The sequence below is a fragment of the Ictidomys tridecemlineatus genome, chromosome 7, assembly GCF_052094955.1.
Source record: "Ictidomys tridecemlineatus isolate mIctTri1 chromosome 7, mIctTri1.hap1, whole genome shotgun sequence".
NCBI classification, from domain to species: Eukaryota; Metazoa; Chordata; class Mammalia; order Rodentia; family Sciuridae; genus Ictidomys; species Ictidomys tridecemlineatus.
Window position 1 is genome coordinate 181,516,886 of NC_135483.1, and position 26,808 is coordinate 181,543,693.

The window sequence follows — 26,808 nt, forward strand, 5'->3', positions numbered from 1 at the left end:
GGATCAACAAGAAAATGAGTATCAAAGTGGCTTGTGTGCTGGAAAAATCGGCCTCAATTTTGGGTGCTGAAGTATCATTTTTGTCAAGAGAGTGAAGGATGGGGATAATGAGGAATGACCTGGTAATCACAAGAAAGACAGGGCTCCCTGGCCTGTTGATAAGAGGGCCACTTTCTCATATCCTTTCTACCAGTGCCCTGATGTCAGTGACACTCATGCCTGATTCCTGCTCAGCCTGTGACTTGGACTCAGAGTCCCTTCCCTGGGTCCATCAGCCAGGGGGCCTGTTTGTAAACTACAGCTATTTTAAGCTAGAAAGGAATTTATTAAAGGAATATTAGTATTTGGGGAAGGAACAGAGAGTCAAGAATCATGACCAGCCATCACATGAGAAACAATGTTTCTCAGGCACCCAAGCCTCTGCCACTGCTGCTCAGGGAACAGCCACTTGGCTTTACTCCTCACCTGCTTGCAGAGGTGGACTCCCCATGCACATTGCTCACTTCTGCTTTCAGGCTTACACTGGGGAGCCTGACTGGTGGGAACCCAGGTCAGTGTCTGTATTCTAACTGCAAGGGAGTCTGGGAATGTGAGTTTTCTAGCTTCTACTTTGGGAAGAGAGGACTTACACTGTGTTACCAAAAATGTAAGAGAAGAGTTTCAAAGATTTTGGTGGCCACAGATGACAAATATCTGTTACAATGGCCTAGTTCCTATCATGTTGGATCCCAAGACAGTGATTTCAGGAAATGGCTGAGAGAGGAAACAACTCCAGAGGGCTCCAGGTCCATTTGTGAGGAACCCAGAGAATGGTGTGCTTGTGTCTCCAAATTTGAGTGGTGGGATGGGGTGGGTCCAGCTCCATAGAAGACAGACCATGTGGGTGTCACATGTGCCAGACAAGCATCCTGGGGCTTCTGTATGCAGGGTGGGAAGTTTAAATCAGTCTGGACTGTGAGGAAGGATGTGAAGGGGTAACTTCTGCTCTGAGCTTGGCTGTTTCTGGCTTCTGCCTTTGCTGTCACCTTTTCTGTCACCATCTGAGCATTTGACATACACCCTGAGCGGCCATCCTTTGTGCATACAAAGGACACTTTTGTCATAAAAATGAAGACCACATCAGGAAAACACTGTAGGGGGCTGTCGAGTACGGAGAGAGGATACTGTGGCATGATGGAAGCATAGATTATGTCTAATAGGAGGAGATGGTAGGAAACAAATGGGGGGGGGGAGGTGTCAGCATCTATGGCTCATTCTGCTCTGGAATGAGAGCTGAACTTGGGCTTCTAAAGTCTCTTCCACACTACACACCTGTAATCCTAGCCACTTGGTCAGCTTGAGCAATGTAGCAAGACTGTCTCAAAAAGTGAAAAGGGCTGAGGATATAGCTCAGTGGTAGAGCACCCAAGGGGTTCAATCCCCAGTATCACAAATAAAAAAAAAAAAGAAGCAAATAAATAAAATCCCTTCCAGGGGAGATTTTATTCCATCATCCCAGAGGGGCAGAGGATAGAGTAAGGAGCTTGTGAGGGTACTCTTGGTAGGGTGGGAGTCTCCAAAGGGGCTCCTGGGAGAGAAGGACCTATGTTCAGCATGCTCCCTGGGGTGGGATGGGGTTTTGGACAGATACAGTATACAGGATATACAGGGCCCGATACACCAGGGCTCCCAGGTTGGCAAGATCCCTGCATCCTGTCTCAGCATGAAGGTGGCTGTTGTCTGATTTTATAGGCTCTAAGAGAGGGACCGGTCTACGATGTTGAGGGTAGACTGATGATCAGAGGGAATCTCCTGCAATATTTCCAGCAGGGGAGGGCTCCAGCGCTGTCGAAACTCTCTAAGGAAGTGAAATGACCCACAGGGTAGATTTGGAATGAAGACATCTGGCTCAGAGGAGATGAAGGAGGGATAGAGTGAACTAGTTTGCTAGAGTTGCTATAACAAAACACCATAAATGAAGTAGCTTAAAAAACAGACATTTACTGTCTCACAGAAGTCTGACATCAAGGCATCCATAGGGCTGGTTCCCTTTGAGGATGCTAGGGAAGGACAAGTTCCAGGGCCCTCTCCCAGCTTCTGCTAGTTCTTTGGCTCATGGTAGCATAAACTCCGGTCTTGACATGGTGTTCTCCCTGTGTGCCAGTGTCCAAATTTCCCCTTTTATAAGTACATTGAATAAGGAGTCCTTCCTACTCCACTATAGCCCAGCAATGACTTTATTTCCAAATAAGGCACACTCTGAAGTACTGGAGGTTAAGACTGCAACATATAAATTTTGGGGAACACAAATTCAATCCTTTACAGATGGGTCTCACATTCTGAATTTTGGGACACAATTCACATTTGCCTTCTATGCCGTGACTGGCATCTTCTTTCAACTTCCTTCTCAGGGTCCTGTGAACTGGGAGGGCAGTGGGTGGCCTGGAGCAGTTAAATGGCCATGCCTAGAACCTCACCTTCAGATTTGATACCTGAATCTGTCAGCAGCCTGCTTCCCAGTCATGACATGGAGGTTAACAAGCCTCCCAGAAACTCCCCCTAGCACATGAAATGGGAATAAAATAGCTCACTGAAATGAGGCAGGGAGTGTGGAGGGGGCCCACCTAGGAGGGGGCCTCCTAGCACAGGGTGGCAAGCACAAAGCAAAGTGGGTGTTCAGTAGATCCTAGCACCCTTTCCTTTTTGCTCTTGGAAGGTTGTGCATGCAGAAGCCCTTTCCTTGGTTTGACAAGACCCTGAGGAGGGCAGGGGTCAGAAAAAGTGCCCAAGGTCTCAGGGCCTGTTCTTTCTTCCTCTCCACTCCCCTTGCTGATCACATTTGTTTGCTTCCCCTACTGGCTCTGGCCATTCCACTTTCTGCTCCCCATCAGTTCCACTCCAAGCTCTTCCTCCTCATTGTGTTTGTCCTGGAGATTCAGGAACGTGGCTTCAACAGATGTTTATCAAGGGACTGTTACATGGGTCTTGTTGATAGGTGTCCAGTTTCACAGACCCAGGGATGGTCAGATTGGGGTCCAGTAGCTCCTTCCAAAGACCTTTGCCCTTGCAATATGATATGTGACTTCAGATGGTGCAGGGGCGTGTGTGTGTGTGTGTGTGTGTGTGTGTGTGTTGTGGCCTTGAGAGGAAACTTAGCCACAGAATTTCAGAGTTGCACAGAACTTTGGAACACTCCTAAGCTTCCTCTGGCTATCCATAGGGAAACCGAGGTCCAGGGAGGGGAGGTAATATGCCAAGGTCAAATGTTGGGTGGTGCAGGGCGCCAGAAGCCAGGCCTTTGAGGGACATAGGCTGTACTGAGACTTGGGTGGTGGGTGCTTCGGGGGTCAATGATCTATGTTCCCAAGGCTGAGGGACTTGCATTTGCGGAGGGAGTCGCTTTCAGAGTTCTGGAGCCAAGGTGAGACGAAAAGCAAGGTGGCGGCGTGTTTGGGGGATTGTGGGAATTTAGGGCCATGCACCCGCCCCCAGCAATGCGTGGGTCGCCTGGAAAAGGGGCGCGTGGGTAGGTGGGGTCCTGCGGGGGTCAGGGCGCGGGGCCCGGCCGGTCTGGGCGGGGTGAGTCACAGCCCGCCCGCTCCCATTGTGCGGCCCCGCGGCGGCGGCGGCGGCGGCGGCGGGGGAGCCGAGCGCGAGGAGGTGGAGCCGCAGGCTGCGGGCTCCAGCGCCTGCGTCCGCCAGGCCCGGCTTGCGCGGCGAGAGGCCGGACGGGAGCCCGGTGGCCGCGCCCTGGAGCGCGTTGGGAGGGACATGGGGCGCGGCGGCCCGCCCCGGCCCCGCAGGCTCCGGAGCCCTCAGGTACCGCGGGCGGGACGTGGTCGCCAGGAGGGGCGGGGGCTCGGGCTGTCCCGGGAATGGCTGGGCCTGGAGGGACACTCCAGCCGGGTGAGGGGAGCCACCCCCGGGCGGGGGCCGTCAGCGCGAGCATCCTGACCCCGCCCTCCACCCCCAGGGCTCCCCACTAGGCCTCCGCAGCGCCCCCTTCTTCTCACCCGGGGTTCTGGTCCCTTGGTGAACCGGAGCCTCCCAAGCCGCCCGCCCAGCCATGGCCAACGGAGTGATCCCGCCGCCCGGGGGCGCCTCCCCCCTACCCCAGGTGACTGACGTTGGAGGGGAGGTGGGGGGAAGAGGGGCGGGATGGACCCTGCGAGGCATGGTGGTTCTCCCATAGGCCCTGGGACCCCTATATGTGCTTATCTCTCTGGGCTGGTGGAATGGAGAAAGAGGGGTCTTTGATATTTTTCAGATCCGTGGCCCCCTTCCCTCCCAAGGCCTGGTTGCCTGCAGGGGATTAGGGGGCTGAGGGCTGTTGAAGATGTAGCCTGCTGGTTGACCCCGCCTCCAACTAGGGCATGGAGTTGGGGTGGGTGTGGGGCATTCACAGCCCATTGGTCCTTAGGAGATGCTATCTGGGCCTGCAGGTCCGGGTGCCCTTGGAGGAGCCCCCTCTAAGTCCAGACGTGGAGGAGGATGATGATTTGGGCAAGACCTTGGCTGTGAGCAGGTTTGGGGATCTCATCAGCAAGCCCCCAGCCTGGGACCCTGAGAAGCCCAGCCGCAGCTACAGCGAGCGGGACTTTGAGTGTGGGTAGCTTGGGGACCCCTAGTGTGGCTGCCCTCACCACCATCACCTTCATCGCCACCATCACCGTGCTCACCTTCGGCTTGGTCACCTAGTGCCATCCTGTGCTGGACACACTGTGCTGGACTCTGTGCTGGGCCACCATGCCATGTTAAGTCATTCTGCCTTTCTCACCCATCACCTATTCACCTGCCAGGGAAGCAGGGGCCCAGACCAGGGAAGATGTAGGGAGATGGGCCTGAGGCCTCACTCGGTGACCTTCATCTTCCCCTTTGGCCCTGCTCACCCTCCTCTCTGCCATGTGGTGACCCCTCTCAGCTCCTCTTATGCGTCCTTGCTGTATCACATCTTCCCCCACCCGAGGTTCTCTTTTGTGACCTTCCCTCTCCATCACTCCTGACCCCCACTCTGTCAGGCCTCATCAATGACAGGAGCATGGACACAGATGTTGGGGGGAGCCAGGCCCTGGAGGAAGGACTAGGGTGCCCTCCTTTGAGGCCTTGAGCTAGAATAAGGTGTGTGCCCCTTGGGCGGGGAGGCTCCCCTGCTTATGCGCGGGCCTCACCAGCTCTCCTGCACCCCTAGTTCACCGGCACACATCCCATCACACCCACCACCCGCTCTCAGCGCGCCTGCCTCCACCACACAAGCTGCGGCGACTGCCCCCCACCTCTGCCCGGCATACCAGGAAGAAGGGGAAGAAGGAAAAGACCTCTGCTCCTCCCTCTGAGGGGACTCCCCCGATCCAGGAGGAGGGGGGAGCTGGAGCAGATGAGGAAGAGGAGGAAGAGGAGGAAGAGGAAGGGGAATCTGAGGTAGAACCTGTGGAGCCCCCACCATCAGGGTCCCCACAGAAAGCCAAGGTAGGGACCTGCCACTTGAATGAGGGGTGGCTGTTCAGGGAGGGTGCACAAAGGATGGAGGAAGAAGGGTGGGGGCTAGTGCTTGCTGAGTGGTAAGTTGGGCCCAGGGCACATCTGTCTATCCACAGTTCTCCATTGGCAGCGATGAGGATGACAGTCCTGGCCTCTCAGGGAAGGCTGCTTGCACCAAGCCCCTGCCCTCGGTGGGACCACGCCCTGACCAGAGCCCCCAGCCTTTGCTCAGGTATTGGCCTCAGCCCCATTCAGCAGGCTCTAGCCCAGCCCAGAGTAGTTAGGCACAAGGCTCTTGATAGTCACCTCCTTCCTAACCCTGAGGGGTGTCCCCAGGTGTGACCCAGAGAGGAGGGAAGGTGGGGAGCATTATATGTCTCCATAGTTTACAAGGGGGAGAGAATAAGAGAAGACAGGAAAGAGCAGAGCCAAGAGTTGAGTCCTCTAGGCCTGAGGTGTCAGAAAGAAGAGGACAGGATACAGGCTGGAGGAGGAGGGCCGGCCTGATGGGTGAGGGAGGCCTGTGTCCGGTGCCCAGGTGTCTACTCCAGGCCCCCCAATTGGAGAATGTACTGGAACCCACTAGCCTGCTCATCTCCTTGGCCTTGCCCTGTTAAGTCCAGGGTGCATGTTGTCTTCTCAGCTCCCCCAGTCCCCGGGCCCGGGCCTCCCGAGTCACTGCCGAGAAGAGCCGGCCCTGGAGCCCATCAGCCAGTTATGACCTGCGGGAGCGACTGTGTCCAGGCAGTGCCCTGGGTAACCCTGGTGGTCCGGAGCAGCAGGTGCCCACTGATGAGGCAGAGGCCCAGATGCTGGGCTCTGCAGACCTGGATGACATGAAAAGTGAGTGACACCCCATGGTAGTCCTTGCTGCCCACTCCCACAGGCTCCCAGCCTGCCAGGGACCTTGAAGAGGCTTGTGCTCTCCCCCACCCAGGGCTGAGTCCTCTCTGCAGTGTTCCTGTCTGCTGGAATGTGACCAATGACAGGGAGCTCACTACCTTACCAAGCCATCTCTCTGATTGCCAGAGCTGAGATTTCCATTTGTGACACCTTTGGTTCTGATTCTGTCCTCTGAGTCACCCCTGAAATAAGGCACCCTCTCTCCCTGTGGCATTTGAGGACATCATTATATTCCCTTCTCCCAAGGCCCTTCTTCTCAGAGAAAACTCTGAACCCCTTCTTCTTACCCCCTGCAGACCAGCTTTTTAAGCCTGAATCAGGCTGCCAGGCCCCTTCTCCTCCCTGAGCCAGGACCTCTGTCAGTCCTGTCCCACCACCCTTGGCTGGTCCTGGCTGTGATCTCTACATTCCTTCCATCTTATCAGTGCCCTGGCTTTGGTGCCACCTGTCATCACCCGTGGGGCTCTGTGCCCAGGCCAGGGGCATCACTGGCCCCGCCCTCCTGCTCTTCAGAACCACTGGATGTGTTTGCGGGGGCAGGGTAGGGTAGGGCTTTGAGCTCAGTACGTCATGGAAAGTTGCCAGGGCCTGAGGACAGGGACAGGAACAATCCGATGGCAGCAGCGGCAGTGGCAGCAGGATGGTGGGGGGGTGGGGGTATGGGGAGGGCGTGTTTACAGACCCAGGGTGGGGGCTGGAATCATCAGGGAGAAGGCTTGGGGATGTGAGGAGTTGGGGTCAGGAGGCCTCGCTACCTACAGCTCTGCTTGGACAAAGACCTCTGCTGCCCAGGCTCTCACTGTTGGGAGAACCCAGGATCTGGGAGGGAGCAGGGGCTGAGGCCTTGGCTGCGGGGGAATGACGAGCCTGCTGGAGGAGGTCATGGAGCCCAATGGGGCACTGAGCCCTGGGCCTAGGGACACTGAGAGCCACAGTTCTGGGAGGAATCCAGCCCCCAGCCCTCGAGACTTGCTGGCCTCAGAGGACTTGGAGATGTTTGTGCTGGACTTTGAGGACTGTGGCCTGTGGGAGCCCACCAGGGCCCAGGAGAGCCCCATGGCAGGGGCACCAGCTGGTGAGTAACTGGATGGCCAGCTTGTCCCCAGCTGTTGGCCTGGGAAAGGGCAGGCAGAAACATATCCTGCTGGAGTGTGTATCCATGGGGCATGGGTGCTAGGAAGTGTTGGGGGCTTGGTGCCTAGGGACTGGTGTCAGCCATAGGGCTGGGGAGGAAGTGGCAGGGACCAGTAGATCCAGCTGGGGATATGGACTGAGTTAGGGTCTGACTTTTTGTGTGACTTGGCCAGTGGTTCTCTTTGTGATTTGGGGTTAACCATCTTCCCCCTTCCTGTCAGTCTCCTTATCCATGAAATGGCCACATCAGATGATGTGGTCCTGGTAGTGTGTCCTCTTGGTGACTGTCACCCTCACCAGGTAGACTTGTTGGGCAGAGCAGAGGGCTGGAGTCTGTAGTGCGTGACTCTAAGGTCTGAGCTGGACGTGTGGGACCACCAAGCCCACTTTCTCTGCAGGTCACCGCCTGGAGGACAACCCTGGTGTGCGGCGGCACTTAGTGAAGAAGCCGTCCCGGACTCAGGGAGGGAGGGGCAGCCCAAGTGGCTTGGCCCCCATCTTGCGCAGGAAGAAGAAGAAGAAGAAGCTGGACAGGAGGCCTCACGAGGTGCAGGGGCCTGAGGGCGTGGCCTGGGGCTCCCTCACCTGCTCTGCCTGGAGCCTTCTTTCTCTTCTTCCCTGCCCTTCCCTGGAATGACATTTCCCATGCCACCCTGTCCCACCTGGCAGCCCCCAGGCTCTCACCCCTGTCTTCTACGTCAGGTATTTGTGGAGCTGAACGAACTGATGCTAGACCGAAGCCAAGAGCCCCACTGGCGGGAGACAGCCCGCTGGATCAAGTTTGAGGAGGACGTGGAGGAGGAGACGGAGCGCTGGGGGAAGCCCCACGTGGCTTCCCTCTCCTTCCGCAGTCTCCTGGAGCTCAGGAGGACCATTGCTCAGGGTAGGGATCCTTAGGCCTGCCCACCTCAAGACCACAGCCCATGCCAGACTGCCCAGTACCCTGGGCCTACTCCCAGGAGCTCAGGGCCAAGGCAATGAGATCTGGCCACCACTTTGGGGTCATAGAGTCCAATTGCCTCAGCCATTCATAATCTTGAGGGGCTGGACCTATTGGTACCTAATACTGTACCTGGTGCCCAGTGGATGTTCCCAAGGAAGGGGAAGTTGAACGCTGCAAATTCATGGAAGTCTTTTCTTCCTTGGTGAGGAGGGGCCTGCCTGCTTCTGTGCTCGGCTTTCACACCCCTTCACCAGCCAGCTCGTGGCCACAGGGGACCCATGTATCTGCCTGAATGCATCGGGTACTTACTCAGCACACACGCTTGCCCTGTGGGGCAAGGTAGCATGGGAGGTGGTCTCCTATCTGACAGGATGTGCCCCCTCCACCTGTATTCCTAGGAGCGGCCCTCCTGGACCTGGAGCAGACCACCCTGCCAGGCATTGCGCACCTTGTGGTGGAGACTATGATTGTGTCTGATCAGATCCGGCCAGAGGACAGAGCCAGCGTCCTGCGTACTCTGCTGCTAAAACACAGGTGCAGGCAGGGCACCTGGGAGTGGGTCTGGTTCAGCACAGGCTCTTTTGAATGACTCTCACCTCTGCTTGAATACCAGAAGTGATAGGGAGCTCATTCTCTTTCCATCTTTCTGTAGTTCCAACCGATAGAAAGTTCTTACACTGAGACAGAAGAAATGGAGGCCCTGATCTTCCCACTTCTTACCTCCTTGTGACCTCAGTCTGCCATGAGCCTCTTCTAACCCACCTTGTCCCCCTTCTCCAGCCATCCCAATGATGACAAGGACAGTGGCTTTTTCCCTCGAAACCCATCGAGCTCCAGCGTGAACTCAGTCCTGGGGAATCATCACCCAACCCCCAGTCATGGCCCCGACGGTGCCGTGCCTACCATGGCTGATGACCTGGGGGAGCCAGCCCCACTCTGGCCACATGATCCTGATGCTAAGGAGGTCAGTGGCCTTGCTCTGACTTGGGCTGGGGGACTGAGAGGACATCCAGTTTGAGTTGAGGTTGTCGACAGCTTCATTGAACAGGTTGGGAAGGTCCTGGTTTGGCACTGTGCTAGACATGCTGGGGACCTGGAGGTGACATGCATGACGGTTTCCTGTGATGGAGACATGGGGTAAAATGCCATGATGTGGCAGATCCATGGGGTCCAGATCTTGGCCTGGTCCCTTCTGAATGTGTAGCCACAATACAAATGGTCCCTGTCTGGACTGTGAGGGAGAACATGCGGCCCAGATCCAGGGCTGGAGTGAGGGATAGGAGGGCCTGCCACGGCCTCCGGTCTGGGTCCCAGCCCTATTCCAGTTCTGCGTCCTCAGAAGCCCCTGCACATGCCTGGGGGAGATGGTCACCGGGGGAAAAGCCTGAAGCTGCTGGAGAAGATCCCTGAAGATGCTGAGGCCACCGTTGTGCTCGTGGGTGAGCAGCGTTGGGTGTTGGGGGGCAGGGCCCTCCCTGTGGCCTGCTGGTCTTGAGCTCTGGCTGGAGGCTGTTATCTCCAGCCCTTTCTCCCCCCATTTCCCTCCTGTTTCCCATCTTGCTAGTCCATATGGCAACGTTGTGAGAATTAGAAAAAAGCACTCTTATTTAATATTTGTAATTTCCATCTATTAGCAAGTTGTAATAAATATATAAGTGCTTGAGTTAATAGGGTCTTGTAGATTGGTGTTTCTTTGTGCAGTGTGCAGTCTGTTCCACTGTGCCCCAGATCCCCCACGAGGGCCTGCACTGACTGCTCTCCTTTGCCCAGCACCTCTGCCTTCCTCTTCCCCCAGGCTGTGTGCCTTTCTTGGAGCAGCCAGCAGCAGCCTTTGTGCGGCTGAGTGAGGCTGTGCTCTTGGAGTCTGTGCTTGAGGTCCCTGTGCCTGTCCGCTTCCTCTTCGTGATGCTGGGGCCCAGCCACACCAGCACCGACTATCATGAACTGGGGCGCTCCATTGCCACCCTCATGTCTGACAAGGTGGGCTCTGCACCCCCAGGCTGGGATTGTTAGCCTATTTCCCTGGGCCCTGCTTGTTCTCTCAGTGCCCATGGAGGCAGGGTGCTGAGGCCCCTTGCAGGTAGAGGCCCTGCTTTGGACTCTGGTTAGCCAATGGTAGAAATTGGATCCCCGGGCTGGGGCTTGGTGGGAGAGGAAGCCCAGACCTTGAGGTGTCAGATGTAACAAAGACTTGAATGGGAGGGCTGGTTGCACTGGTCTTTGCTGTGTTTCTCCTGGGCTTGGACAGGAGGCCCTGTTCTGCCCTGCGTTACTGCTTTAGTTGTTGTGTGTGGAAAAGTCTGGAGGCCCTGAGGAGGACAGAGGGCATCCGGGGAGTTCAGAGCAGCACTGCTTGCAGGCCCGCAGGGACGAGTGCCACCATTTTGATAGCCGATATTGCCGGACTGGCCCTGTGGCCGTGGCTGCTGTCCACCCTGCTCCTGGCTGTGTGATCCAACACCTCCTTCCTGGAGCCCTCCACCAAAGTCCTCCTCCCTCTTCCCTCCTGTCGCCCCAGCTGTTTCATGAGGCTGCCTACCAGGCAGACGACCGGCAGGACCTCCTCAGCGCCATCAGTGAGTTCCTGGATGGCAGCATTGTGATCCCACCGTCCGAGGTGGAGGGCCGTGACCTACTGCGCTCGGTGGCTGCCTTCCAGCGGGAGCTTCTGAGGAAGCGCCGGGAGCGCGAGCAGACCAAAGTGGAGACGACCACCCGGGGCGGCTATGTGACCCCTGGGAAAGGTCAGACCTGTGACATACCCTCCCCAGAGCCAGGGCCTGCACCAGACCTCCACCCTGTCCTGACTACCCCAGTCCTTCCTGCCTGCTTTGGTTTCCCAGCCCTGACCCCACATCCCAGGCTGTGCAGCCTGAGCCTGGGGCCTCTAAGCTGGAGGGCGTGGTCTGCGTTCCAGTAGCCTCTTGTTCCCCAGAGCTGTCTCTGGAGTTGGGAGGCTCTGAGGCAACCCCTGAAGATGACCCCCTACTGCGGACGGGCTCGGTGTTTGGGGGGCTTGTCCGGGACGTGAAGCGGCGCTACCCCCACTACCCCAGTGACCTGTGGGACGCCTTGCACTCCCAGTGTGTGGCTGCTGTGCTCTTCATCTACTTTGCGGCCCTCAGCCCTGCCATCACTTTTGGGGGCCTGCTAGGTAAAGTGGGGGAGTTGGGGCTCCTGTGGTCACTTTGGGGGGCTGGGGTCACCTGCAGAGTTTCTGGACTGTGGTGTCCTAGGGGTTACTTTAGGGAGCTGATAGAGGAACTAGAAAGATGTGACCACCTTTGGGAGCTGCTGGGTCAGCGAATCCTAGGGATCACTTTTGGGGGGCTATAAAGGAAGGTGGTAGGAGAGTTATAAAGGGTGATCACCTTTGGAGAGGTGGAAGGTGACTGGGAAGAATGAGGGTGGAGAGGGGGCCTTGTGTATCACTCTGGGGGCCACTCCTCTTTTGCTGGGGTCACCAGTTTATGATACGCTAGAAGAGGAAGGAGGCAGGTATAAAGAGCCAGGCTAGAGCCTCCACACTGTCCACTGCCCACCCAGGAGAGAAGACCGAGGGCCTGATGGGAGTGTCAGAGCTGATCGTGTCCACAGCTGTGCTGGGTGTCCTCTTCTCTCTGTTGGGTGCCCAGCCACTGCTGGTGGTTGGCTTCTCTGGGCCACTGCTTGTCTTTGAAGAAGCCTTCTTCAAGGTAAATCTCTGCTGTCCCCAGGGCGGCCTGCCCCCCACTGTACCTCTTTCCCTCCTCTCTCCTTTGGAGTGCACCACCTTCTTATCCTGCTGAGGACAGATGTCCTGTGGGTAACTGCCACATCTCTGCCCTAGTTCTGCCGCGCCCAGGATCTGGAGTACCTCACTGGCAGGGTGTGGGTTGGCCTCTGGCTGGTGGTCTTCGTTCTTGCCCTGGTGGCCGCTGAGGGCAGCTTCCTGGTCCGCTATATCTCGCCTTTCACCCAGGAGATCTTTGCGTTCCTCATCTCGCTCATTTTCATCTATGAGACCTTCCACAAGCTCTACAAGGTGGGGGTCAGGATGGGGGGGTGGAGTAAGCCTGGAAGAACCCCAGGGAGTGGCGGGGGGCAGGTTTGGAGTTTGGGGGCAGGGGAACAAGGAAAGGGGCTCTGTTGGGTGTTGGCGCGGGTGGATCAGGGACACCCTAGGTCTGAGCTCAAGGGGAGGAGGTGAGACCCTGAGGATGCCAGTTGTACCCCGAGAAACTGGAGGCTTAGTGATGTGCATTTACCTGCACAGGTGTGTGATGGAGTTGGGGTACTGGCAGCACTACGAGGCTGCGTGTCCTTGGGTCACCTTTTGTAGAAGTATGTGTGTGTGTGTGTGTGTGTGTGTGTGTGATGCTGGAAGTCTATGGGTTATTGCTGTCTGCTCAGGTATGTGAGGGGGCACCCCCTCTTTCACAGGTGTACTGAAGGTGTTGACATTGGGTTCACCTGCCCAAGTGAGTGGTAAGGTGTCCTTGTTGTGCACACACAGGTATTCACAGAGCACCCGCTGCTGCCATTCTACCCTCCTGAGGAGACCCTGGAGGCTGGCCTGGAGCCAAATGGCAGTGCACTGCCCCCCACTGAGGGACCACCTGGCCCCAGGAACCAGCCCAACACGGCTCTGCTGTCCCTCATCCTCATGCTTGGGACCTTCCTCATTGCCTTCTTCCTACGCAAGTTCAGGAACAGCCGCTTCCTGGGTGGCAAGGTGCATGGCGGCTGGGTGTAGTGCCCTCCCCAAGGGTTCCTCAATGCCACGCTGTACTCTAGAGATAGACTGCGTCCCTCACCCTTCCCCAGCCAACCTATGGACTCACACCAAGTCTGGGCAGCCCTGGCACCCCATTAGGAGCCTCATCAAGAATTTTTTCACTGTTCCCCCCAGAGAAGTTTCATAAAGATGATAATGCTCTCCTGGGTGCAGTTGGCACCCATGGGAGGGGATCAGAGAGACGATAGGGGAACTTCTGGCTTCTGGAAGGGGATGGGAGGGGTGGGGGGAAGCCAGAGTCTGCAGACGCTCACTCCACCTCTGCTCCTGCAGGCTCGCCGCCTTATTGGGGATTTTGGCATCCCCATCTCCATCCTGGTGATGGTCCTGGTAGACTACTCCATTACAGACACCTACACACAGGTGGGTGAGCCCTGTCCCTGCTGCATCTGGTTCTCACTCAGGGCCAGGACCATGACTCATTTCCACTGTCCCTGGGTCAAAAGCAGGACTGGTCTCCTAGTAGAACAGTGACCTGTTGTGGCCATGTTGGGAGGGTGGGGCTGGGGTTCCAGGAGCAGGTTCAGGTTCCAGGTTCCAGGTCCAGCCAAGAGAGGAATCCTGAGGAGCGGGTGTGGGCTGGGGCAGGATGACAGGTCTCCCTGTGGCAGGTCTGCTGACTGCTCTTGCGCTCTAGAAGAAGGTATTTCATTTCCCTTCCCGCTACTGGATCCCTGGAAGGACTGAGACTTTGGAGTATATAAAGTGAATTTCCCCATTTCCCCAAAGTTCTGGTATTGGGGACACAGAGCTTGGCGGAAACAGCTACTCTGTGGGTTTCCTGTATGGGGAGGCTGACTGTGTCCCTAAGCCCAGTCTTCTTTCCTGTTTTGCAGAAGCTCACCGTGCCCACAGGGCTCTCGGTGACCTCCCCACATAAGCGCACATGGTTCATCCCACCCCTGGGCAGTGCCCGCCCTTTCCCACCCTGGATGATGGTGGCAGCTGCTGTCCCTGCCCTCCTGGTCCTCATCCTGATATTCATGGAGACACAGATCACAGCGTGAGAGGACTTGGGGCACTGGGAACGGGGGAGAAAGGGAGAGCCAGGGCCAGGCTCCTTGGATTGGTGTCAAGGTTAAAGTGGGGCATCTTGTCGGTCTGAAGGCAGCAGGAGATATGGCAGGCCTTGAGGAGGAGCATGTCGGAGCTGGCAGGGGTGTGGAAGAGGGGGGTTTGTGGGGATGTGGGGTAGGGGTGGGGCATGAGGGTCTGGACATGGTTCTCCTGGGTGGTTTGATGTGATACACGTCTTATGCCACCATGGTTTGCATGGAGGCACTTGACAGTCCTCAGAGTGCTCTGGCAGAATGTTCTGTCACCCGGGGATGCTCACATGTATCTCATTTGGGATAAACCAAAATAATGTGGTGAGATCTGGCATCTGGCTTTTGTGGTGTTTTAAATATTCACAGTATGAGAATTTGGCTCAAATTTGCTGCAATGTGAGAACTTCTATTTGGGAACTTGAAAGAGGAAGCTGGCAGGTCCCTGGGAGAAATGTGTCTGCACATCCCTCCCTCACATTCCTGTCCTTGTGTGTGTGTGCTGGGCTGTGCCTGTTGCAGGTCCCCTGGCCAGCCATCCCTGTTGCCCTCCCCTGCAGGCTCATCGTCAGTCAGAAGGCCAGGAGGCTGCTCAAGGGTTCTGGCTTTCACCTTGACCTGCTGCTGATTGGCTCTCTGGGTGGTCTCTGTGGGCTCTTTGGGTTGCCCTGGCTTACAGCTGCCACCGTCCGCTCTGTCACCCATGTCAATGCACTGACAGTGATGCGCACTGCCATCGCACCTGGTGACAAGCCCCAGATTCAGGAGGTGCGGGAGCAGCGCGTCACCGGGGTGCTCATCGCCAGCCTCGTGGGTGAGAGTCCAGCCTTCCCTGCAGACCTGCCTTGGGCCCCATGGCCTACAGTCCTCTCTGTCCCAGGCCTGACCAGGTCGCCTCTGAATCTGCAAATATGTCACATCTGGCTGTTCCTCTGACTCCCAACCTATCTCTCACCTGGTCAGCCCTTTCTTGAGCCCCTTCCTAGTTCTTTGTCTTGTTCCATCTTCTCTTCATGTGGTCCAGCTGACCTGTCAGGGGGTCCATGTCCCATTGTTCCCAGGCCCATCTGTCTTCATGGAGGCTGCCTGAGGGGTCAGGCAGGCCTGTGTCACCTCTTCCAGGCCTGTCCATTGTCATGGGAGCTGTGCTGCGGCGGATCCCACTGGCTGTGCTCTTTGGGATTTTCCTGTACATGGGTGTCACATCTCTGTCTGGTATCCAGTTGTCCCAGCGTCTGTTGCTCATCTTCATGCCGGCAAAACACCATCCAGAGCAGCCCTATGTGACCAAGGTCAGGCCAAGAAGCATGGAGGTGGGGAGAAGGGGTGATGGGGCAAGGATCTGGAGAGATCCCTGGGCCAGAAATGGACAGGGTGAGTATGAAGGATCACTTGGGTCTTGGAGCAAGGTTCCTAGGTGTGGGTGGGAGCTGACTGGGGCTGCTGGGTGGTGAGGCCCGATGCCTGTTCCTCCAGGTGAAGACATGGCGGATGCACCTGTTTACCTGCATCCAGTTGGGCTGTATTGCCCTGCTCTGGGTGGTCAAGTCCACAGCGGCCTCTCTTGCCTTTCCCTTCCTGCTGCTGCTCACGGTGCCTCTGAGGCGTTGCCTTTTGCCCCGGCTCTTCCAGGACAGGGAGCTGCAGGCGGTAAGGAATGGTGGTTTCGGGTAGCAGGCTTAGTGTGAATGGGCATTGGAATCAGATACTTGGGTTCCAGTCTCTTCTGAGCCACCTGCCAGTTTGTATGACCTTAGCCAAGTTAGCTTCTGAAATCTCATTTTCATCTGTATAATGGGGCTGATAACAGATTCTACCTTACATGATGTTGGAAGGATTAAATACTAATCCAGATAAAGCACTTGGCATGATGGTTTGGTGCAAGAGTAAACATAGGGCTGCTGTGGGCGGCCTGTGCCCTGAACAAAAGCACACAGCTGAGGGATGTACAAGTGGGGGTGGCATGGTGCTGAGGTCCATCCTGAGCCCTGTTTTGTTGGCTAGAAGAAGGGACATCTCTTTGCAATTCATCCATACTTAAACATTGCATGTAGAGGTGCTGCAGGAACTAGAAGTGGCCCTAGGAAAGAATTTCTCATGTAGTATTTGCCATCATGATTATTATTATTACTAGGAGGTACTTAGTAATCTGGGGAGTGACCCAAAGATTTTGGTCAAGGGAAATGCTTCAACTTGGGGTCATGATCCCTTCAGAGAGTGAAGCTGGAGAAGGTCTGGGAGCAAGGAGGGTTTGTGGGTGAAGGAGGATATGGGGAGTTGTTTCCCTGACCAACGATGTGTTCCTTTCCGCAGTTGGACTCAGAAGATGCCGAACCAAACTTTGATGAGGATGGCCAGGATGAGTACAACGAGCTGCACATGCCCGTGTGACCCTCTGGGATGGTGCCCCTCACAGACCCTACCTTAGTGATCAACACCAGGGCCCCTGGCAGAGCTCAGCACCAGGGCCAGGGATATGCCTGGAGCTATGACTGGTGCCAGGCCAGAGTGGCCCTCTGACTTCAGCCCAGGACCTTGCAAGACCAGACCGGCACAGGCTTTCAGCTCATTATAACCACACTCCTTGTCTTGTGTCTGCCTCACTTTCTTGGTGCCATCTCTGGTTTCTCAGTCATATTATCCATCCGGAAGAATCAGAAGAATTCTATTATCTGGGTCATCAAAACCTGGGAGAGGTTTAAGGCAAGGACAGAGTCCTTGAGGTGAAAGGGGAGAATCAAGACCACAGAAGGTCAGAGCTGGGCCTTATCATCCCTGCCTCAGGCCCCCTCAAGTACAGCTGAGGAGCAGGAGGCTCAAGGTCTGCTCAAGGTCACATGCCCTGCATAGAAAGGGGGAGGAGTGGAGGGAAGAGGGAGATGGTTGCTTCACTTTAGCCTCTAGGAAAATTAGAGCATCTCCAATGGCTGTGAGTCTACAAAGAAGAATGGAAATGTTTATCTTCTTTTCCTGCTCCCTGGCATTCTTTGGGGACAGACAGTTGCCCAATCTCCTAGACGCCAGAGTAGTGCTGAATTGGGGATCCCTTGAACCATTTTAGTCTCCAGGCTTAAAAGAGAGGCAGTTCTAGGATTCCTGAAGCCACTCCTTGTGCAACAGCCTCTGTTTTGCCAGAAATAACCTGAGAGGCCTTGAGGAGGGTGGAAACAGGAGCCTGTTGCGTCACAGTTGCTAGGCAACTAGCAGCCTGAAGGAGTCGGTCTTCCCATGTTGCCCTCTGGTGGTCACTCGCGCGGATTGCAGGCTCTGTCCCGGCTGAACGGAGTAGCGCTGCCACCTGGTGGATCCGCTGCGATCCAATCTCATTCAAGTGTTCTGTTCCTCTTGGGGAGGCATGCAGCTCTGAGCATTTGGGACCGGGAACCCCTTCGGCCTCAGCCGTTCCCTCCGGAGCCGGGCCTGCTTCCTCTTTATCCTCGCCGCATTTTCCTCCCAGGGCCTCTGAATAGCTAGTGTCCTGAAGCTGGTCAGAAGAAGCAGGACAGAATGCTCGGAGGCTGTTTGTTGTGTTTCTAAGCACCCGCTGAGCCTTCCAGCTGTCCTGGATTATGATCTGGGTTTCAGCATTTCATTCTAGCCCCACTCCCTTGGTCTCTGGCGCCTCAGTGCTCTAACTTCATCTGGCTATTGCTGGACTTCCTGGCTCATGTGAAAACAAGATCCCTTTTCCCTTAGATTGGCCAAGGATAGGTGGAATTTTGAAAAAACTTTGCCTAGGAACTAAGTCAAGGTCAAATGAAAAAACCTGCAACATAGACATGTGCAGAGCAAATTAGAGACATGAGATGAGAGGGCCCATGAGATGACAAGGCCCAGAGATGTGGGAACCCCACTTCCTGCCCCCAGCCTGGATCTCCTTTCTGGGCCTTGAGACTGGTGGGCTCTCCTGTTGGGTCTGGAAGATCCTAGGTCCCTCATGAAGGAACCTACTCCTTTTGCTGCATCCCAGAGATGAGATGGTGATCTGAGCCAGGAAGGCTATACTCTTCATTGGGCACAGATTGTGTCACTCATCTGTGCTTGGCCAATAGCTAAGAAGTGTGGGTGTTCTGCAATTGCAAAACAAAAAACTAGGGGAGGGGGCTTTTCAAACTGGATTTAGTCTTGGCTGGTGGGTCATGGAAATGACTAATAAAACTAGATCCTGAGGTATTAGAACAAAAATCTTTAGTGATTGAGCCAGATGTAACCTCATGTCATCCAATAGGGAAAGAATGAGTATAGCCTAAGAACCTATAGTTTAAAGACTGCCCCACCCCGACCCCTGTCACCACCCCTCACAGGGAGGTCCAGGAGGCCAAGTCAGCAAACTAGCTGAGCTGAGCCTGGTCAGAGGAGGGGGGGGAATTCTTCCCCACCCACAGCGCATGCCTGAGGAGGATTTGAGAAGTCAAGGGACTGAAGCAACTAAGAAGTGTACTGGGATTGGGACCTGGGGGGGGGGAGGTGCAGAAAGTGGCAGTGGTGGCCAGGTCAAGTGTGATAGACAAGAGATGACAAGACATATGGCAAACTCAGAGAAGGGCACTGGGCCTGGCCCGAGCCTGGATGATCACAGAGCATATAATCTGGGGATATATGGAGTTTGTCCTGAAGCCTTGGTGGCCCCTGTATTCACTTTCTCTTCACAGGGCCTCTTGCCTCTTATCTTTTGGAGGGGCCCAGGCCCCCTCAACTGAGGCCTTTTTCAAGGCATGGAGGGGAGTCAACGGGAGCTGTATGGGGGGATGTAATAAAGGTGACTAAAAAGGGGTTATAGGCCATGGTATTTTTGAACAACTTCCACTACCAACTGCTTTGTACTAGAAGTGGCTTGGGGGACTGAGCATATACACGGCAGAGCATATACACAGTGGCAGAGCATATACACAGTGGCAGAGGACTCTCCAATAAAGCTGTGGAGCCCTTTACCATTTTATCCCTCCCTGGAAGCTCTCCCAGTTATGGCTATATCTTGGGCAGCTGCCCAAAGCTTTCATTACCCTTGGACAAGTTCGAGTCCATTTCAGGTCCAGAGGAGTGCTAGCTCTTTTTTTTTTTTTTTTAACTTGAGCAAAGAGGTTGGGTGTCATTTCCTTGTTCCGTGCTGAGGATTCAGCTCACTCAAAACATCTGATGCCCTCGTGACAACTTTTGGCGGTCAGCACCCACAGACCATCTGCTTGGATTGCCCTGGGCCCCTCCTATAGGGCACAGAAGCTGGCAATAATGTGTCCCATTTGGCAGGCGGTGTGACATCTCTTCTTGTATCGTGTCAGGTGACTCAAATAATGATCACGCCTGCTGACACTTGGAGCTCCCAAAGGGAATTCTAACTAAGCATAAAAAAAAGACGAAACAAAACTCAAGGGCACTTGGCCAAAGGCTGGCGGCAGAGCCTGTGAAGGAGCCACTGCTGAAAACAACAGTAAAACAGGTTCTGGAAAGCACCGAACAGTGGGTTGAATCCATTGTGGCAAATTAGGAAGTGCAAAGTGAAGAATTTGGTTTTCAGATAAATCAGTTACATGATCCTCTGAGAGAATTTGATGTGTTGTGTAACTCACCATTTGTGCCAAGACCACACTCCATTATTTGTAGGATTTATGTTTTGTAAGGAAGATTTAATGTTTGAGACCGCTGCTGGGATTGTTTTTAAATTGAACAATGCTTTATCAAGCGCTAACTGAGCAGACAGCCATTGAGGTGTTCTGTGGGTGATGGATTGAGGTGGTGTGGAGGAATGGCATAGAGCTCCTCAATGTCCATTGTCCCCTGGATAGGGCTCAGGACTATGAGAGATGAGGACAGGAGGTGGGGCACAGCTGGAGCTGGGGCATGGCCAGGTGCAGCAGAGCTCAGAGCTAGTGGAAAGACAGCAAGGGAAATGAAGGGGCAAAGCCAGATGTCCTCATAAAGGTAGCATGTCCCCATGCTACCTTTCTAATTGGACTCCCATTGCTTATACTTATCTGTCTCCCCCTAGGTGGTAAGATGGGCAGAGACTCAGCCTGAGCTATGTTTGTACCCCTGGTGCCACCCATAGTGCCTGACCACAGTGCATGGAGGGCATGGGGTGAGCAGGTATAAGGGCCCAAAGGACCAAGAAGCTGCAGACTCAGCCTATTTAGGATCCAGTAAAGGCCAATGGTGACACCAATAGAACTTTGAAAGCATCCTGAAAATGTTTTGGTTTACAGATTTGTTCATTTCAATGATAGCTGTCATGTTCTCTGTGCCTGTGAGTATTAATGCCATCAGAATCTAAAGCCAGATGGAGGGAGAGATGCTGGTGATTCTCCATCCTGCATGTCAGGTTGATGAGTTGTCAGTGGCAGGTGTAAAGAGGAAGTTCCACCACCCTAGGAACTGCAGGATTAAGAGGGTGTGGATGTGAGCTAGCCAGGCCTGAGAACTGACCTTGGGGTTTGAGCCAACTGGAAGGCCCCATGGTCTACCTTACCTTCCTACTTCAGCCTCTGTTCTTAGGGGCCCAGCCCTACCTTTTCCTCTCTGGCAAAGTTTTCTAGTATAGCCTAGGGTCCCTCTGCATCTCAGTCTCCCGAGAACTTGATAAAATTGCCAACCCTGGACTCCATCCTGGGGTGCTCGCTTAGTTTCTCAATGATCTCTGATAGTTCTGATGAGCCTGTCCTGGGGAATCTTTGGAGCACAGTTTTAAGGACCACTCAGGGTCCTTTACACTTTCCAAACTATTGTCACAATGGTTATGGTTTCATTGTTGATTTAACAGGAATTAAATCAACACTGTGGAATCCTTCTGTGCTTGGTCAGGAGAATTTCCAGCAGGAGTGAGTTGTGAGGGACAGTGTCCCAGGGCTTTCTTTCCACAGTCTTCATGTCACATCTCTGTGGTTAGAGGCCTCGCCCTACAGTGGCACAGGGAGGATGCTCACCCCTTTGTCCTCCTGGGTGAGCATCTCGCGCTCCAGGTGCCCCAGGGAGGCCCCACAGCTTTTCAAGGGTTGGATAAGGGGTACTAATTGGGTGGGAATTCAGGAAGGATATACTCTCAGAAAATGGTGTCTCCTCCAGGTACAACCAACCTGGACTGTAAGGCCGGAGCAACAGGCCAGGACATTAGGTGTTTAGCACAGGCAGAATTTTCCAATATATGTGGCCCACACAAGAAGACAATGTTTTTTTAACAAGCAAGTCATGTCAACAAATATAGACCAAATCCGTAAAGCAACTCGAAAAAGCTGAGAAATGGGACATTTTTCTGAGGTCAGGGAAGTTCACTGCAGTCCTTCCCCAAGTGCAGAAGGGAACCAGTGTTGGTGTGTGAGATGGTTTTGGATAGTGTTTGGATAATTTAATTATACACAGTTATACATTTTCATGCATAGTGATAAAAATACAATGAACACATTAGCCTTGTGATTTTGCAGATAGCATAGTGTAGGATAAGGCTGAAGTAAATACGGAGTTGCAATAAAGTGAGTTGATTTAGAGAAAAAATACAAAGTTTTAAAATTTACATTTAGTAGATGTGACACAGGGTGATAATGGGAGAGGATTAGAGCTTCAGAAATTATTGCTTTAAGCTGGATGTCCTTAACTCTGGCTATCACCAAAATCAATAGGTATGTACTAAAAAATATGAGTACCTGTATGTTACCCTACAGGTTCACATTGGTATTTTTTTAAAAATGAGCCCCTCCCCCACCAAGCTCCAGCAATCTAATTTGAAGTCAGGGTTGAGAACCACTATCCTAAACCAATATGTTCTTTTCCATGGATGATTTCCACCCCCATTCCCATTATAGTTGAAAGTTATTTTTTATTATTGCTTCTTCTTAGTATGGAAATACAAATACACAGTTTGCATATTTATTTTAGAAAGCTCCAGGGCAGGAACCATGCCTATTTCTATTCTGTTTACCAAGCAACAGAAAGAGCCGAACATTGCAAATTCCAGTGTTGAGCTGGTTGGAGCTGTGGTCTGGGAGCACCCGGCTCAGGGTGTTGGTTTTGCTGTTATTGAAGATATAGTTATTGGGTGGCCAGAACACAGGGACTGGGAGGAGGGAGCCCTGAGGTCCAGCCTTGGCTCAGGTAATAGCTGGTCACTTTGGTTATATCATCTCATCTTTCTAGGGGATGAAGAATTTGGTACCAGGCCCTCCTGCATGGACCTTGTTCTTCCAACAGACCTTGACCACTATCCAGCTTGCCCAGGAGAGGTGGGAAGCAGGGGCTATAGTGCTGCACAAACACCCAAATAACCTCCCTGTCAAGTGAGGAGGCTAGGGACTTTTTTCTTTAGTCTATCAGGTGGAACCGAGCACAGATCCTGGGGCAGAGGCACTTTTGCAAATCCAAGGAGATCAGGAACTCAAGGACTTTAGAGGATGAGGTAGTGTGATGGGGTGGGGCTGAGCCATGACCTTGGAGAATGACATCCGTATGTCAGACAAAGCTATGAGGGATAATCAGAATTTAATTAGGTAAAGTTTTAAAATCCCTAAGAGTTGTATGATCCTATGAGATAAGAAACATATGTGAAGAATGAAGAATTCTTTGGAGGCAAATGAATACATATATAGTTTTATACCTTAAGGGTCAAATAAATGTAAATCAGCTATAGAACCTGGATAGGGGTTGTGGACCCCACTCTGGTTTGAATATTAGTTGTCACTAATTTGAGGAACTGAGCTATTCAGTCACTCCTATCCTTAAGTTATGAAGTTAGAGACTGGAAACAGTGCTCAGTAGTTCTCACAGTGTTTCCTTCTAGGAACTAATCAATATCTCACCCAGAGCCTCCACTGATCAGCAACCTCAATTAGCCGGGAAGGTAGTCATCTCCCCTGTGGGTAGACATCTTAGTAGCTTCGAGAATATTTAAAAATTATGCATACAAATGTTTAAGGGAATCAAAACTATAGATTTAATATCTTTGAGTTAAAGAATTTGTGCAAATAGTTTATATATGCACAATTTTAAAGAGAATTTGGCCATTAGAATAATACATCACCCTGAACAGTCTACTTTAATGTTCATACTTGAATAATTGATTGATATTTATGAGTTTGAAACTGAAATCTTTTAAGTTTACATCTAGTTTGGATGTTTAAGAGAATTCAAGTTTCACTGCTATTTTTTGTATGCTTAATTTATTAAATCTGTGAGAATCACTTCTGTGCTTGGGGAGATTTGTCAGTCAGAGGAAGCACTTAGAAAGGAATTGAATATATTAAATTTGTAAATGCCATTTAAAATGTTAAAGAGGTTTAATTAACTAAGTGTATAAATGGGACTAAGCATTAATCAAAAGCCTTCTCAAAGTGACTGTTAATATTTGCTAGGCTTATAAATAGGATAATAAGATTGCTAAGCTGTTTTTACAAACTCAAGGAAGAAATATACCTTTCTGAATCTGTAAATTTAATAAATCAAATACTAATTTTAAAACCCAAGTAGGTTGAATTTTTTTTCTTGGTACTAGGGATCAAACTTAGGGGCACTTAACCACTAAGCCATATCTGCAGTCCTTTTTTTTGTATTTTACTTATAGACAGGGTCTCACTGAGTTGCTTAGTGCCTCATTGCTGAGGCTAGTTTTGAACTCATGATCCTCCTGCCTCAGCTACCCTCCACCCCAACCCAGCCTCTGGGATTACAGGCATGTGCTGTGGAGCTTGGCCTAAGTTGGTGAATTTTGAAACTAAAGCTACCCTAAGGACATAAACTTTCCTCTAACCAGTAAGTCTTCATCAGTGCAGGAAGGGAGTGGAGAGGGAGGGAACAGAGAAAGAAAAATAAGATTTTGGGTTAATGAAACTGTCTTGTTCCCAAGGTCAGGCTAGTTAGTATGTCCCATCCAGTGCCAAACAGTTCATCTTCACTTATGCGGGTACTCATTGTGGGGGGGTCAGACCACTGAGGGAGGTTTGCAACTAAGAAAGCAGGTTGTGCCCATTCTATCTGTTTCGTGGACATATCCTATAGTGCAGATGATATGTGCATCTCCTCCCAATTCCTCAGTCAGTGACATTACACTGATAGCCAGAAACTGGCCTTGATGGGAATATTTACATCAGAGAAATGAGGAGATACCACAAATTAGGTACCCCACCCTTCATAATAGGTTATTAAACTTTTACCTGTGCACCACTACTCACAAGGTAGGAAATTTCCCATAATGTGAAGACATAGGTGTGGCTACTAAATGACTCTCCTTTCCCTAAGTTAACAAATGTCCATCAAAAATTGGAAAATGTCTCTGATCTATTATAAGAGAAAAAGGAATCTGGGCTTCTCCTAAGGCCATTTTCTTTCTACCTTCATTTCTATAAGGCAGTTACAGGTTTTGGTTGGGATAGGTGCTGGGGGGAATGGGATCCTGGCTGTTTATAATCTCAGTTTTTGAATATTCAGCAGAGAAATGGGAGGATGGAGAAACTACAGAAAAAGGGAGCTTTATGAATGCTCAGATCTGGTTGTATTTCCTGTAAGCAATGTCCTTCCTATTCTCTTGCTATCAGTATCTGATCCTTTGGTTAACACCACATCTAGAGGCCATAGGACCAGCTATTGGCTTTGTTCTTCCATAATTTTCCTTTTCCCTACTTCTCCACTTGGCCATGGATGGATGGGAGTGGGAAAAGGTGGGCATGTGGAGGGGCTCTGATCAATCCTCTTACTCTATACTGCAGCTATGGTGATGGTCCAAAGGGTGATGTGTATAGAAAAGGGGGTCCATGAACACGGGGTATAAGGAGTCCTCTTCATACTGAGGGCTGCCCAATTGGCACTGGCAGCACCTGTGCATGGAGAGGGTCTCTCTGCAGCCACTGGGCCTACACAGAGCTAGGCAAAGATGAGATACAGAAAGAGCACTTTTTGAGTTGAGTCTCTGGGAACCCCTGAGTTCCTGGTTCTTCCTAACTAAATTCTAGTTCATCCTTCCTAGTTTGTCCTTCTTAACCAAATTCCATTTTTGGCCTAAGCAAATTCTAGTTGAGTTGTTTGGCACATGCAGCTGAAAAATTCCAGATAAGCACACATATAGTCTTATAGAGATCTCCCTGCCCCCAGTTTCTACAGCTTCTCTTATATCCTCTGACTCCCCTCTGTTTGGAAATTACATATGTGGTCTAAAACTGTTGGTCACAACCTAAAACCATGGGAGAGTACCATTCCCCTTGAGATCTGGTGAACTTAAAGATAGGCTTCAGGGTCCCCTGAGAAGCTGAATTTCTCCTCTGAGTCTCTTGGGCTGCTGCGCCCAACTACCAAATTGAATCAGAGGCAGGATAATGGCACAATTCTGCTGTTTTATAGCCTGAAAGGCACATTTAGACAGAAATACACTTTTTTTTCCCCTCAATATAGAAGAAACCTTCCAAAATCAAGCCAAATGTTTTTGAGAAACATTTCCAGGGGGAGGTAAACTGATTGGGTACTAAGATACCTCCATCTTTGGCTCCCATATTCCCTAATTTATTTTGGCATGAGAATGTCTATAGTGCTACCATCAAGCCACATGTTAATTTTTTTTTGTTTAGGCAAGGGTGTAAACTGCATATGGTTTATTTCAATTAGCTTAATTGTTTTTGGTATTTAATAGCTAATTGTTCTAATTAGCTTCCAAGGCACAACAATGCCTACGATGGTAATGACTGCATCTTATCCATATGGTTACAGAAGACAGATGAGTCAATTTCCCACCCCCAGGCTGTGTGAGTCCCAGGAGGACAGGGCAGATGTGAGAGGAGGAAGATGGAAGTTCTCGAGAGAGCTGACCTGGCCTTGAATGCAAAAATTTGAATATTAAGAATAAATGAGGAGGTGATGGACAGGGAAATAAAACAGGAGGGTGAAGGATTTATGGAGGACTTGAGTCATCTATTTTCTTAATGTAGATACCATGCAGTGATGCTGGGTGAATAATAATAAGAATAACAACAAATTTCACAGTGCCAGCAGTCTATATTGGCTCTGATCTGAAGTGGCAACGTTTGAAGACCAAATTGTAGGATATTGAGAGTGAGAAATGCCCTGGGGTGCAATCTGTCTTAGCAATAGCTGGTACCAGTCAAAGCCTGGGTGACATTTCTCTGGCAAATCTGGCTCAGAAGTAGTTCATAGCTAGTGCCTGGCATATATTAGGAGCTTAATATATGTTTTAATCAGCACCTGTCAGGAAATCCTATGGGCTCAACCTTCAAAATATATCTGGAATCTGACACTTAGCAACTCCTTAACTAGTATTATCCTGGTCTGATACACCATTATCTTTGACCTAGCTGCCTCTGCCAGTCTTCCATTGGTCTCCCTGCATATACTCTAAACCGCTACAGTTTATTCTTAATATGGCAACTTACTTAGGCTATTCCCTGTTACTATAACAAAATTCCTGAGTAATTTATAGAGAACAGAATTTTATTTGGCTCATGTTCTAGAGACTGGAAACCCAAGAGCATGGTGCCAGCATCTTCTCCATATCTGATGAGGGTCTTCTTGTTGCATCATAACGTGGAGGAGGGCATTGCATGGTGAGACAGAGCAAGCATGCTAGC

The 26,808-nt window shown here is 52.0% G+C and overlaps 1 protein-coding gene across 8 annotated transcripts; it reads left to right on the top strand.

Moving 5' to 3' along the window:
• Window positions 1-3,164: 3,164 nt before the first annotated feature.
• On the top strand, window positions 3,165-16,852 carry Slc4a3 (solute carrier family 4 member 3). Of its 8 annotated transcripts, XM_078018077.1 has the most exons (24): window positions 3,165-3,224; window positions 3,348-3,400; window positions 3,953-4,096; window positions 4,422-4,584; window positions 5,168-5,445; window positions 5,574-5,689; window positions 6,101-6,300; window positions 7,893-8,041; window positions 8,197-8,377; window positions 8,836-8,971; window positions 9,218-9,401; window positions 9,777-9,876; window positions 10,233-10,417; window positions 10,956-11,181; window positions 11,373-11,591; window positions 11,984-12,132; window positions 12,267-12,461; window positions 12,933-13,151; window positions 13,488-13,577; window positions 14,051-14,217; window positions 14,821-15,074; window positions 15,383-15,552; window positions 15,737-15,910; window positions 16,574-16,852. In XM_078018077.1, the coding sequence occupies exons 3-24, from the start codon at window positions 4,046-4,048 to the stop codon at window positions 16,649-16,651; spliced, it is 3,684 nt and encodes a 1,227-aa protein (XP_077874203.1). In that variant the 5' UTR covers window positions 3,165-3,224; window positions 3,348-3,400; window positions 3,953-4,045; the 3' UTR covers window positions 16,652-16,852. The 8 variants fall into 8 exon arrangements, with proteins under 8 accessions (XP_077874203.1, XP_077874204.1, XP_077874202.1 ...); XM_078018078.1 differs by lacking the exon at window positions 3,348-3,400 and having other exon boundaries at window positions 3,203-3,224; XM_078018076.1 differs by lacking the exon at window positions 3,165-3,224 and having other exon boundaries at window positions 3,287-3,400.
• The last annotated feature ends 9,956 nt before the right edge of the window (window positions 16,853-26,808 follow it).

What these genes read in the sequence shown, in the direction of transcription:
- Slc4a3 (XM_078018077.1), top strand. Translation starts at nt 4,046, where the DNA reads ATGGCCAACGGAGTGATCCCGCCGCCCGGGGGCGCCTCCCCCCTACCC. An exon ending in CAGGAGGACCATTGCTCAGG is followed by an intron (nt 8,378 to 8,835) that starts GTAGGGATCCTT and finishes CTGTATTCCTAG; the next exon opens with GAGCGGCCCTCCTGGACCTG. An exon ending in GGCCACCGTTGTGCTCGTGG is followed by an intron (nt 9,877 to 10,232) that starts GTGAGCAGCGTT and finishes CTCTTCCCCCAG; the next exon opens with GCTGTGTGCCTTTCTTGGAG.